A 14,778-nucleotide genomic window follows, 5' to 3' on the forward strand; every position below is an offset into this window, starting at 1 on the left:
AAGAGACATGTGGGTAAGTTGGTATGTCGAATATCACCGACATCTTGCTATAAAAAAATTTATTACTGAATTAATACGAAACAATGCTGCAAAATAGAATATTATTTGGTAACGACTTTAAGTACGTTTCGTGCCCAACTCCGAGAAGGAACACTATAGTCAAGATACGCTACTTAAACTTGACTTACGTCATAGGTCACACTGATTGCGTAGAAGTAATATGGCCATGGAGCAGTAAGTATTCATACCTCCAAATAAATTTACTTTAGTTCTGTTTGTATTAATTGTAAGAAGAGTGTTCAGACTCAAGACAACTCACCCATCAGCTCTCGAAACTCTTTTGAATAATTTAGTTTTAAAACTCCTTTTTGAACAATAAAGGCCAGTTAGTTGACGATATTTATTAGAGAGAGCTATAGTTTGGAGTTGTAAAAAAATATTCTATTACTAATTAACAAAATCTTAAAATCTAATTGATAAAAGAGCTGTTTATACATCATAAAAGTAATTAGAACAAGTCCCGATGTATGCTAATAAATTAAAATATATTCATCTTAACTTCAAACACAGTTGTAGCTGAGAATAGGGAAGCTCTTTTTGTTAATTATGTTCGTTCAAGAGTCACCTAAAGGTTTTTGTATTTAGTCTTGTAAGGCTCTAAAGGGAACTTCATCCCCAAGAGTTAAGTAAGTTTATTTAAAGTCACTTCTTTTCAGCTCAGAATTTAGTCGCAATGTTATTTTATTGGGTATTCTACCTACTGAAATATATTTGATGTTATTTTATTGGGTACTCTACCTACTGAAATATATTTGATGTTATTTTATTGGGTACTCTATCTACTGAAAGATATTTGATGTTATTTTATTGGGTACTCTACCTACTGAAATATATTAGATGTTATTTTATTGGGTACTCTACCTACTGAAATATATTAGATGTTATTTTATTGGGTACTCTATCTACTGAAATATATTTGATGTTATTTTATTGGGTACTCTACCTACTGAAATATATTTGATGTTATTTTATTGGGTACTCTACCTACTGAAATATATTTGATGTTATTTTATTGGGTACTCTACCTACTGAAAGACATTTGATGTTATTTTATTGGGTACTCTACCTACTGAAAGATATTTTTTCAGTTCATTAAATTCCATTCTTAACTGATCAAGATTTGCCAGTTACTCACCCTACAATATACCCCTAGTGACTTATCAACATTTTCTCTCGGCCGAAGAAACATTCATTGAACTGGCTTTATCACCTCCGAGAACAAAGAAGACTAAACGAAGTCCACTAGAAACTGTTCGTTAGTGTCCTTAATGTATTTGTGCTATCAAGAAATGAGTCAGTTTTAAATCAGGCTATGTTATTGGCTATGTTTGTCAGTCAATTTTTACTTACAACCGTCCAAAAATGCTCGTCAAGCTGAGCATCTAATATATGCTTACAAGATTATATTACTTACTGAAGCCACGAAAGGGTTAAGATGAAACCTAATTAAAATAAGGCCATATTTAGATCATTAGTAGTTTCTATTCAATAAATCCTCCTTTTTGTTACTGTTACTTACAAGGTTTTCCACTCGATATGTGTAATTATGTTAAATCGAACTACTTTATTTGAGCGTATTAGAAGGTATTCCTTAAAACTTGCTCTGAATGGACATCATGTTGATTAAGTTTAATGTGTTGGTGACAGATTGTCAAGTCAGTTATTCTACGGAAACTGTGCTAAGAAGCTGTCTGGGAAAAAGAAGATGTTCTATTGCGGCTGACAAAGACACGTTTGGAGACCCCAACTGTCCTAGAAGTTCGTCGCTGTTTTTGAAAGTCGTTTATACATGTGGTAAGTTTACGTATTGTACCATGTACAGTGGGAAGGTTTAGTGTTTAAGTTCCTTTGACTACAGAATTATTAGCTATAACTTTCGTTCGATTCCAACAAACTTTGTGATTGTCGTACGACATTTTTGTCTAGTTAACAAAGAGCTTCTTAGAGAACTGGAGCCAAGCCTCGAAAAGAAGAAAGATGACTACGGGGATGACAAAAGTATTTCCAGGAAGAACCCAGCTATGTTCCGGTTACAGTAAAACCTGAAGAACCCAGCTATGTTCCGGTTACAGTAAAACCTGACAGACCGTGGATTAATAAGGACAATAAGGAGAAAAGTTCACCAAAGTTCAAGATGCTACCAGGTTATTCTGTCGATTTTATTTTCTTTAATGTCATAAAATTTGAGACCATTTTCTCTATTTCAAATTCCTATCGTTTTCATATATAAAGAAGCTTTCCTTAAAATGTTAATCTCACCCATGTATTATTGTCTAGTTTCGCGTATCTTTAACTTTCTTCCCAGCAGCTGGTTATCGAAACTTTCCTTTATATAGCATTAGTTTTTAACATTTCCTACCCAGTTTCCTCGGCTGCCTCTTCGTGACCTGATGGACCACCATGATGATCATCTTTAGAATATGTTGTTTCGCTTATGTAAACACCACACGCATTGTTTTTTTAAAGAAATATAACAACTCGGCTCCAGTTTTATTAGTTTATTGTCCATAGTTCCTTCACTGGTCCGATTTTCTTAGCTTACACTTCCACAGTCCTTCACTAATACAATTATATTAGTTTACTGTCCTTAGGCCCTTCACCAGTCCAATTTTATTAGTTTACTGTCCACAGTCCCTCACCAGTACAATTTTATTAGTTTAATGTCCATAGTTCCTTCACCAGTCCAAATTTATTAGTTTAATGTGCATAGGTCCTTGGCCAGTCCAGTTTTATTAGTTTAATATGCATAGTCCCTCACCAGTACAATTTTATTAGTTTACTGTCCACAGTTCCTCACTAATACAATTGTATTAGTTTACTGTCCACAGGTCCTTTGCCAGAGGCGACGGATTCAACTATCCTCTTCACCAAGTCCACAGTGAACCCAGGCGTGCAGAGCGACACCAAGTCCACAGTGAACCCAGATGTACAGAGAGATACTACGTCCACAGTGAACTCAGATGTACAGAGAAACACAAAGTCCACAGTCAATCCAGACATACAGAGAGACGAGAATGTGGAAGAGAATGGCTTCAATTGTACTGTCATTGAAGGTGACAAGAAGGTCGTAGGATTCCTGACAGAGTGGCTGTCAGCGTTCAGGTTTGTCAACGGTAGGTTTCCATAACAATTTATCAAGACGTTCATACACAAAATGACGGAGTCAAGAAATTCAAAAACATAGTAATAATACGCACGGCCTGTCTACATATGTAACGTTTAATTACAGACAAACAGATCAGGCGTAACCAACACTGGTGTAACGGAAACGTAAAAACTTGTACTTCGTGGGACCTTGAATGACTTACAAGAGAAACAATGAAATCCCGCTACTGACGACTTCTGCTGAATGTCTCCCTCTAGCCTATAAGTAACAACAAGCTAGAGACAAGAAAACGCAGATAATGAAGGAGTCAGAACCGTTTACTTGTAAAGTTGAAAGAACTTATCTCAGTGATCTCGAGAGATAAACAACCCCTAGCTCGTAAGAAACAAGCATAATGACCATTAAATGTATGTATTATTCAGAACGCAAGTTGAAACAAGGAACAGGTTTAATTTTAGAACTTAAAATATAGATATATATTTAGTTTTTGATTAAAGGTTACCATGGGGATAACATTGGTCTCACGTAACCTCCTTATGTAGTAACGGTGTCAATAACTCTTTTTGACCAATTATACATGGTTAGTCAAAATTACCGGCCTTATAATCATCACATAACCATGAAACTGCTCACTGCAACTGTAGATGTCCTACGTGTATAGTGATGAAACGTTCAGTAAACATCACAAGCCTTTGGTAACCAAAAAACTAATTTTTAAATTAATTATCTTATGACAAATTTATCTGTGAATTTAAGGAGACAAGATACGAGTTCAATGTCCATTGCACGACCTGAGTGTGAGGTGATTTCCGTGTTTGATATTTAGTAATGAGGTTCTGGTGGTTGAGCAAATGTAATCTGAAAAAAAAAAACAAAGTTATTTTTCAGTAAAACTTTATATTCTATTTGCTATCACAAGAAGGCTGTTACGTCATATGTAGTTCAAAGCCAATGGTTGTGGTACACGTATCGTCTTTCACCCGGTACTGATGCAGCAAAACTATCTCTCTATTACTGTACAACTAATGGTGCCCATAAACAGTTCTTTATTACTAGATCAGAAGCAAAAAATACGCATTGCCAACCACGACACTGATTCATCTATAAGTGACAAGTCTATAAAAAACTACGATATGCGCCACTCTTTATTCACTGCGAAATCGTTTTGTGGTACCAAGTACTCACTAACAAATTGTTGTGTTGATATATACTTCAAACATTTGTGTGTGTAAACACTTCAGTCCAATCAAACATTTATCTGTGTGTGAACACTTCAGTCCAATCAAACATTTATCTGTGTGTGAACACTTCAGTCCAATCAAACATTTATCTGTGTGTGAACACTTCAGTCCAATCAAACATTTATCTGTGTGTAAACACTTCAGTCCAATCAAACATTTATCTGTGTGTGAACACTTCAGTGCAATCAAACATTTATCTGTGTAAACACTTCAGTCCAATCAAACATTTATCTGTGTGTGAACATTTCAGTCCAATCAAACGTTAATACATGTCTAAACATTACAGTCCAAACTCCCGTCTACCATCTTACAGTTCTTGCATAACCTTGAAGTAAATAGCTCGAAGTGAGTGCCTTGTAAAACACTACGAAGCTTGAAATATTAAAATAAATTTGTGTTTTACTAATGGAGGATTTAAAACATATTGATTTTGATATTCAATTTATAGACTTCTCATACAGCTGTGGCACTCTCAGTTCTAGTGTTGTTAACGCTTACGAAAGATTCCAACACATAGTAGTTGATGACAGTCACCGAACAGAAATTTCAGGATGAAAAACGATGAATATTCTACAACGTTTCTGTGAACCAAAAGCCGTAGTGATGTAACACGTAAAGATAAAACATTGACGAATGTGTACGTTTCGCATTAACACAGAATAATTTGTATATTTCGGTATAACACCAATAACGAATATAATAACTTGGGGTTGTAACAGAATCCACAAGTGACGTAAAATACATCCGCTCGTTCAGAGATAACATCTAAAGTTATTTTAAGACATGAAAACACAAGATACGGCTCTTCCTCTGGCGCTCACAGCTCAAAGTCCAATGTGATTGAATATTCACCACTTCATAACACAATTAAAATAAAGACCCAAAACTCGATCAGTGGTTTCTTAAGAGAAAATACGAATAACATTCTAGTATGCAAGTCTGAGGTCGTTTTCAAATTCATCGCACATTTTGTGTGTCATTCTGGATGTTAAATATTTTACTACGACTTTATAAGAGTTTCTAGGAGATTATCGTAAAATAAACAATGACAAAGAACATGTTTGTTTTGTGTTTAAATTTTATAGAAATAACAAAACTTCATATTTCAAATTGATTTTTGAAAGAGAAATCTCATGTCGAATGACAGAATTCTTAAGTACATGAATCTTTAACAATATAGTCCTACGAATTTCATCTTTATGAAAGTTGTTTTCCTTTTAATGGCGGATTTTCTATAATTCAGCTACGCAGATTTCGCAAATAATTTATTTTTATCACCTAAGGAATTTTTACAAATCGGAAAAACTGACTTAGATAAAATTTACAAGAAATATAACAGAATAGATGTGTTTTCTACACCTCTCGTTGCCAAGCGAAGAATAAATAATATTGAAAAACATATATGTTAAAAACGGCTCGTTTGGGTTGAGAAAATATTTTACGTAGAAGTAACTGAGTGTCGGAATGTAGAGGGCGGTGTTAGATGTTCAGACATAATGGTAACAGATAAGTACAAATACACTGAGAAAAACACAAAGACTTACACTTCTCGTTCAATCGCCGTGATGAAATAATAATCAGTGATGTCGAGAAAACCCACTTGTAGAGAAATATATATGTTCGCTCTTCTACGTAAAATATTTTCTCAACCCAAACGAGCCGTTTTTGCATAAATATTTCTCTACAAGTGGGTTTTCTCGACATCACTGAATACTGAAAAACAACAACAACCAAAGTGCAAATATAAGTGCCACATCGCAACATAACGTACTGAGACAATATGAGGCCTATTGGTCCATTTAAGCTCTTCACAATCTAAACTAACTTAAAACAAAAAAAGCCCTTATCATTGATATATTTATACAGCTTTTTTCTCAACTCACTTAAACCTACTGCCTCTACAACATCTGAAGGCAACCCATTTCACAGGCTAGTCACCGTATTAGAAAAAGGAAACTGTCTTAGCTGAAGATGACTCCTTCCCTGCCAAAATTTATATTTGTGTTTCCTGTTAAATATAAAAAAATGACGAATCAACATTATCAATTCTCTTTACAATCTTAAACACCTCAAACATATCCCTACTAATTCTTCCCTTTTTCAAGAGAAAACAATTTGAGAGATTTCAGTCTCTCCTCATTTGACGACCCCTCTATCCCAAGTACCATTCTAGTAACCCTTTGCAACAATTCAATGTTTTTCCTAAAATAAGGAGCACAATGTTCTGAATTTGGCCTAACCAGCCATCTGTACAATGAAATTATAATCTAATTAGACTTGTACTCAATATTTCTGTATACAGATACAACCTAAAATCCTATTTGCCCCACATTAACAACAACACACCACTCGGATAGCTTTAGAGACTGAACAGCCACATTACATCAAGATCCCTTTCTTGACAACAACACACCACTCGGATAGCTTTAGAGACTGAACAGCCACATTACATCAAGATCCCTTTCTTGACAACAACACACCACTCGGATAGCTTTAGAGACTGAACAGCCACATTACATCAAGATCCCTTTCTTCACAACAACACACCACTCGGATAGCTTTAGAGACTGAACAGCCACATTACATCAAGATCCCTTTCTTAACAACAACACACCACTCGGATAGCTTTAGAGACTGAACAGCCACATTACATCAAGATCCCTTTCTTAACAACAACAACACCACTCGGATAGCTTTAGAGACTGAACAGCCACATTACATCAAGATCCCTTTCTTTCATAACACTGTTAAGGTTATTCACGTTCAAATTTTTATAACCCACATGCATTTATCATAGTTAAGATATATTTATCTGTCCAACTCAATAAATTATTTTATTATTATTTGTAAATCAGCAGCATCCTCCTTCACAGCCAGCAACACCTTAATATTAGTAAAGCAATTTGTTGACTCTTGTTTCATCTCTTGTCATGCAGCCTGTTAAACATTTATTTACTAAGTGTTGCTCTTGGGTTTGGTTTGTTTTTTTAATTTTGTGCAAAGTTTCATGAGAGTTATCTGCACTATCTGTCCCTAATTTAGCAGCAAAAGTCTAAAGGGAAGGCAGCTAGTCATCACCATCCACTGCCAAGTCTTGGGATAATCTCTTAGTAATGAAGAGCGGGATTGGCCATCACATTATAATGTCCCCACAGCTGAAACTGCAATCATATTTGGTGTGATGGGGATTCGAACCCGCAACCCTTGGATTATGAGTCAAGTGCCTTAACCACCTGGCCATGCCAGGCCTACAAAATAGGTAACTCACCTAAAATGCAACTTTTATCTCATGAAACATCTAACATAGACAAAATGTTAGAACCCTAAGATTAGGATTTGTTAAAAACAGGAACATGAAATAAAAATGTCCATAATATTAATAATTTATTATAAAAGAAAAAAGTTTCAATATTTACCACACTGCAGTTAACAGATTTGGTCTTACAGTGGTAACTGATAGATTAGGCTTAATAACGTGGATTTCAGAAAAACCTAAATCTCGTAAGCTGGTTCAGCCTAATAAGACATTTTTAAGATTGTGACTGAAATCTAGCTAAGAGGAAGAGTACCTAAATGATTGTTAAAAACATAGGATAAATTCACTGTATTCATTATTGGGTCAAATTTTGCTTCATCCAGGTGACTCGCTTTCACCAGAAGTTGATAATAACAACGAATAATAGAAAATCTGAAAGTATTTAATTCATTAATATAGTTTAAATCTACCAGTCAGAGCTAAAGGAACACCAAACTAATCACAAGTGGATTTTGTAGAATATCGTTCATAAGCCATTAGTTTTCAAATTTGTTTGTTTGCTTTTGAATTTTGCACAAAGCTACTCGAGGGCTATCTATGCTAGCCGTCCCTAATTTAGCAGTGTAAGACTAGAGGGAAGGCAGCTAGACATCACCACCCACCTCCAACTCTTGGGCTACTCTTTTACCAACGAATAGTGAGATTGACCACACATTATAACACTCTCACGGCTGAAAGGATGAGCATGTTTGGCGCGACCCTCAGATTACGAGTCGCACGCTTTAACACGCTTGGCTATGCTGAACCCCGTTTTCAAGTAATAGGCTAGACGGAAGGCAGCTAATCAATACCATCGACCAAGAGTTTTTGTTAGAATGAGGTGTTACAATCATTCCAGACACAAAATACAGATACGCAATGATAACCGTAGTACAATGATAACCGTAGTACAATGATAACCGTAGTACCTCAGCCCAACATGTCAACTACTTGGCAGCAATCTCTCCCTCTTATGGTAAGAGTGTACTATGTCCATCGATTAGTCACTTGCAGGATTATACAATTTTATGAACAATAGTAATTCATACAAATTACAGATTTAGCTTTACTGAAGTCTAAGGGATATTTAATTTCAAGATCACACAGGTATTTCAAACTTGAAATTTATGTTCACCTTCCTCCATTTTTACTTATTTTCAGAAAATAAAGAAAAATGCATCTTATATTTGACGGTGAGCCTCGGAGCTGGACTTGTGGCTTTTCTTTTGGTGCTTTTAGTTCGCTTGTATGTTCAAAAGAAGAGGGAACACAGAAGAACGGGTTTAAACATCTCTGAACCAAATGTTTCAGGTGAAACCGTCGATCACTTTTATAGCAGTGAGAGACCAGACAACAACGTAGAAATGGTAAGATCTAGGCCCACTCTGAGGCGTCAAGACAGTGATACCAACCCTAAGACTCCCATGTCTCGAAACTTGGACACATGCGAATATTATAGCTAGAAAAGGGTTTTATACTTCAATAAAAAATGCGACGCACATTTCAGAAATAGCGGGTTATTTTTCATACATAGATCGAGGGTTAACATCAGCCTCAACACTAATTTATTCATCATCATCAAACCGAACAACTGACATGGGTGGATTAACAACAGCAAACACATCTTAAAGAGGTTTGTTATTTTCAAGTGTACAAAAGTGCTTTACTAGTAGAAGCTAGTATGTTATACAAAAATTTGGTTATACTCTCATTGTGTGTCACTGGGAGAAGTCTGTATAAACGTTGTGTAAGTTGTAAACGTGGAAAATCTAAAGAACATTCAGTATCAATTTTACATTTCTTTAACAAGTATTGTTAAAGACAATATATTGGAGAACTCTTAAGCCAAGTATTAACAATGATTAATGTTATAAAATACAAAAATACATTTCGGAGTCCAACATTTTTACCAAAATGTTTACCCTGTTTTTCGGTTAATAATGTGACTAAGAAATCGAATGTGGTCTGTAACAAATTGCCAGATGTAAAAAGGTAAAATGTATTCTTGTAGTATACATGCTGCTTTGTAAATAAAACTCACTTTAATATTATAAGTGTAATAATAAATACTTGAAAAAGGTGACTTTATTGTATTTGCTACACAAATATAAAGAACATATAAAGTAACTTTATCACTGATACATTGATAATAATTTTAGTTAAGTGAATGTAAATTACTTTCAAAAATGTAACTGGTAAATTAAATAGTAATATTTGTTGTAATATGTCATAAGATTTTCATCCATTTTGTCAGAATGTAAGTTGAAATACAAAAGTACAAATGTCAGCCTACAGACACTCCTCTGAGCAAAAGACCAATGACTTCCACAATATCAAACATCCTTTTTGAAATGTGACAACTACTGACATACAGTTACGACAGAAAGTGTTCGTACCCCTGCGTTATGAGTAGTGTTTTCCTCATAACTTAAAAAGTATCACGATTAGGATAATGAAAGTATGATATATTATAAATATTACAATAACATACATAAAATAAATTTTTATGTAAAGTGAACGACAAATAAACTGTTAATAAACAAATAACCAAACATAGGAGGGGCAGAAAGTGTTCATGCATCTACTTTAATGATCAGTTGTGTAGCCTTTCAGGTGAATTACTTGGTACAATCTCTCCTCATAGCCCTCCACAATCGTTTGACAGTACTCGACTGGTATTTTCTTCCATTCTTCTTCACAGGCCTCGAACTCTTGCAAGTTTTTTGGATGATGGTGATGAACCCTGGTCTTCAACTCATGCCAAACGTTTTCAATTAGGTTGAGATCGGGTGACTACGATAGCCACTCCAGAATGCTTATGGTTCCTCTGCAACCAGGATGACATATATTTTGATGTGTGCTTAGGGTCATTGTCGTGCTGGAAGATCCAACGACGCCCAAGCTGCAAGTTCCAAGCATCATACTTGATATAAGTGCCTAATATATCAATGTACTCTTCTCTTTTTGTGATTCTGTTTACCAGAAGAGCTGAAGGAACCCCATAGCATGATCGAGCCACCTCCATATTTAACTGTGGGGATGGTGTTCTTTGGAAGATTTCGTTCCCCCTTCTTGCGGAAAATATAGCGAACATCGTGGCCAAAAAGCTTGATTTTAGTCTTGTCTGACCAAAGAATACTCTTCCAATAGGTAAAGGGTTCATCTACATGCTTTCTTGCATACCTCAATTGTGCTTCTAAATGAACAGGCTTTAAATACGGAGTTCTACGAAGACGTCGTGCTTTGAACCCAGAAGAGCATAATATGTTCGTAACTGTAGAGGTGCTTACTTCAACCCCAGTTTCTGTATGTCATTACCTATTAAACGAGGGTTACTACTAACTTCTCTGAGAACCTTCCTCTTGGTTCTCTCTGGAATTATGATGGGGCATTCAGAGCGAGGGAGATTAGCAGTTGATCCTGTAAGCTGAAACTTGGCAATTATGCTTTGAACAGTAGATTTTGGCACATTAAGTTGTGTAGCAATACCGGAAAAAGACACACGAGACTTGTATTTTACAATAATTTGGTTTTTTTAAATCAATAGACAGTTGTTTCCTGTTCACCATGATGACCAATCAGATAATGACGGAGACGGTGCTAAATTGCTGAAAGTGCATTCTTTGCTGGCTAAATTCCAATAATTATGAACCCAGTGTCTAGTTCTGGAATGGTATAATGTAGTTTATTCACCAAACTAAACAAAATTTTATGGGAATATCAGTATTTTCACACGTTCTGAACTGTACAAATACTTTCTGCTCCACCTATTTTTGGTTATTTGTTTATAAACAATTTATTTGTCATTTAATTTAAATAACAATTTATGTAGATGTGTGTTATTATAATATTTATAATATATTATATTTCTATTAGCCTTCTTGTGATACTTAAGTTTTGAGCAAAAATCCACTTGGGATGCAGGGGTACGAACACTTTCTGTCGTAACTGTATAGTGAAGACAAGACTAACTTAGTTGACCACTATGATCAAGGTCTGACTTGAAGGGTTAAATTATACAGCTTATGAATCACTGTTTCAAGTCTCAACTGAAAGGTTAAATCTTGTTGTTTATGGATTAGTGTATTCCAAGTCTCAACTGAAGAGTTAAATATTGTAGTTTATGGAATATAGTAATCCCTGAACTGTTATACTATGTTCCAGTCACAAATGAAGAAGTCATACATCTACTGAGTCACTATGTTCCAAGTGTTAACTACATCACTAAGCCTTGTAGTTTTTTGAATGTTATGTTCCAAGTGTCAACTACACAGTTAAGCCTTGTAGTTTGTTGATCAGAATGTTCCAAGTGTCAACTACACAGCTAAACCTTGCAGTTTGTTGATCACAATGTTCCAAGAGTCAACTACACAGCTAAACCTTGCAGTTTGTTGATCACTATATTACAAACCTGAAATGAATGGTCAAGCCTTGTAGTCTGTAATAAAGTTATAAATAGCTGTGAAGTGTGTGTATATATATATATTTAAAATATCTGTTTTATTCATAATATTACTTCTCAGTTTAAAACAGCTAAAAATAATTTTGCAAACTTAATTTTTGGGAGTCCACATTTGTTGAAATAAAATAGTAACAAAATACCTGGGTCATTGAAAAATATAAAAACATTTCCTATATGTCATAAAGTTTTTATTTTCTTTGTTTATCAGTTACTTTTTACAGCACATAGTATCTGCATCAACCATTTGCTATGTCAAATAAAGTTCTGTTCTGAAATAAGCTTATATAATTACTCTAAATAGTTACACAGGACACCATACCCTTCAACATTACTGTGGCACTGATGGATTGAATACATGTTGATGATGGAGGTCATCTAGGCTACTAACTTCCTTTTCCAAAATGGTATCCTGTAAAATTCTGATCACTAATACTTCTCCAACCACTTATTCCTGATGATAAAGGTTTATATGTCACGAGGAATTACATTTTGATAACTTAAGTAAGAACAGATTTGCTGGAAAGAAAAACAGTAACTGTTGATAAAAAAGTTCTAAGGAAATTAGTTCCAGTAATTTAAAAAAAATAAGATCAAAAGGCACTAAATCAACCAATAAAACTATCCAACATCTGACACTGGTTGTTACAGATATCTCTTTCAAAGTATCTTAATATTTGTCATAAACAAAATTAGTTTCAAAATTGAGTTCAAAGTTTCTTTATCCACTAATCCATCTTGTAATAAGGAAGTTAACAACATTTCTTATTGTGTTGGGTGAAAATTCTATATCATTCACAAAATATTTGAGCATAATAATCTGGTTTTGAAACCCATTATCATGAACAAAAAAAAGGTCTAACAAATACAACAATTAACAAACACTTTTCATACCCATTATCATGAACAAAGAAAAAGTCTAACAAATACATCAATTGACAGAAACTCTTCATACCCATTATCATGAACAAAGAAAAGGTCTAACAAATACATCAATTGACAGAAACTCTTCATACCTATTATCATGAACAAAGAAAAGGTCTAACAAATACAACAATTAACAGAAACTCTTCATACCCATTATCATGAACAAAGAAAAGTCTAACAAATACAACAATTGACAGAAACTCTTCATACCCATTATCGTGAACAAAGAAAAGTCTAACAAATACAACAATTAACAGAAACTCTTCATACCCATTATCATGAACAAAGAAAAGGTCTAACAAATACAACAATTAACAGAAACTCTTCATACCCATTATCATGAACAAAGAAAAGTCTAACAAATACAACAATTGACAGAAACTCTTCATACCCATTATCATGAACAAAGAAAAGTCTAACAAATACAACAATTGACAGAAACTCTTCATACCCATTATTATGAACAAAGAAAAGTCTAACAAATACAACAATTAACAGAAACTCTTCATACCCATTATCATGAACAAAGAAAAGGTCTAACAAATACATCAATTGACAGAAACTCTTCATACCCATTATCATGAACAAAGAAAATGTCTAACAAATACAACAATTAACAGAAACTCTTCATACCCATTATCATGAACAAAGAAAAGGTCTAACAAATACAACAATTAACAGAAACTCTTCATACCTATTATCATGAACAAAGAAAAGGTCTAACAAATACAACAATTAACAGAAACTCTTCATACCCATTATCATGAACAAAGAAAAGGTCTAACAAATACAACAATTGACAGAAACTCTTCATACCCATTATCATGAACAAAGAAAAGGTCTAACAAATACATCAATTGACAGAAACTCTTCATACCCATTATCATGAACAAAGAAAAGGTCTAACAAATACATCAATTAACAGAAACTCTTCATACCTATTATCATGAACAAAGAAAAGATCTAACAAATACATCAATGACAGAAACTCTTCATCAATCATGAACAAAGAAAAGGTCTAACAAATACAACAATTAACAGAAACTCTTCATACCTATTATCATGAACAAAGAAAAGATCTAACAAATACATCAATTGACAGAAACTCTTCATACCTATTATCATGAACAAAGAAAAGATCTAACAAATACATCAATTGACAGAAACTCTTCATACCTATTATCATGAACAAAGAAAAGATCTAACAAATACATCAATTGACAGAAATTCTTCATTCCCATTATCATGAACAATGAAAAGTCTAACAAATACATCAATTGACAGAAACTCTTCATACCTATTATCATGAACAAAGAAAAGATCTAACAAATACATCAATTGACAGAAACTCTTCATACCTATTATCATGAACAAAGAAAATGTCTAACAAATACAACAATTAACAGAAACTCTTCATACCTATTATCATGAACAAAGAAAAGATCTAACAAATACAACATTTAACAGAAACTCTTCATTCCCATTATCATGAACAAAGAAAAGATCTAACAAATACAACAATTAACAGAAACTCTTCATACCCATTATCATGAACAAAGAAAAGGTCTAACAAATACATCAATTGACAGAAACTCTTCATTCCCATTATCATGAACAAAGAAAGATCTAACAAATACAACAATTAACAGAAACTCTTCATTCCCATTATCATGAACAAAGAAAAGTTCTA

The 14,778-nt window shown here is 34.0% G+C and overlaps 2 protein-coding genes across 2 annotated transcripts in view; one reads left to right on the forward strand and one right to left on the reverse strand.

Moving 5' to 3' along the window:
- LOC143224048 (uncharacterized) overlaps positions 1-9,769 on the forward strand; it is an 85,676-nt gene extending 75,907 nt beyond the window's left edge. The window contains exons 5-8 of the mRNA XM_076452510.1: positions 1,708-1,854; positions 1,987-2,097; positions 2,889-3,173; positions 8,864-9,769. Of these exons, the coding sequence (XP_076308625.1) occupies positions 1,708-1,854; positions 1,987-2,097; positions 2,889-3,173; positions 8,864-9,165 (845 nt within the window). The 3' untranslated portion in view covers positions 9,166-9,769. The remainder of the gene's footprint in view (positions 1-1,707; positions 1,855-1,986; positions 2,098-2,888; positions 3,174-8,863) is intronic.
- Positions 9,770-12,335: 2,566 nt separating this feature from the next.
- LOC143223783 (U3 small nucleolar RNA-associated protein 14 homolog A-like) overlaps positions 12,336-14,778 on the reverse strand; it is a 45,314-nt gene continuing 42,871 nt past the window's right edge. The window contains exon 16 of the mRNA XM_076452202.1: positions 12,336-12,680. The gene's annotated coding sequence lies outside the window, so the exon portion shown is untranslated. The remainder of the gene's footprint in view (positions 12,681-14,778) is intronic.

The sequence above is a fragment of the Tachypleus tridentatus genome, chromosome 8, assembly GCF_004210375.1.
Source record: "Tachypleus tridentatus isolate NWPU-2018 chromosome 8, ASM421037v1, whole genome shotgun sequence".
Classification (NCBI taxonomy): Eukaryota; Metazoa; Arthropoda; class Merostomata; order Xiphosura; family Limulidae; genus Tachypleus; species Tachypleus tridentatus.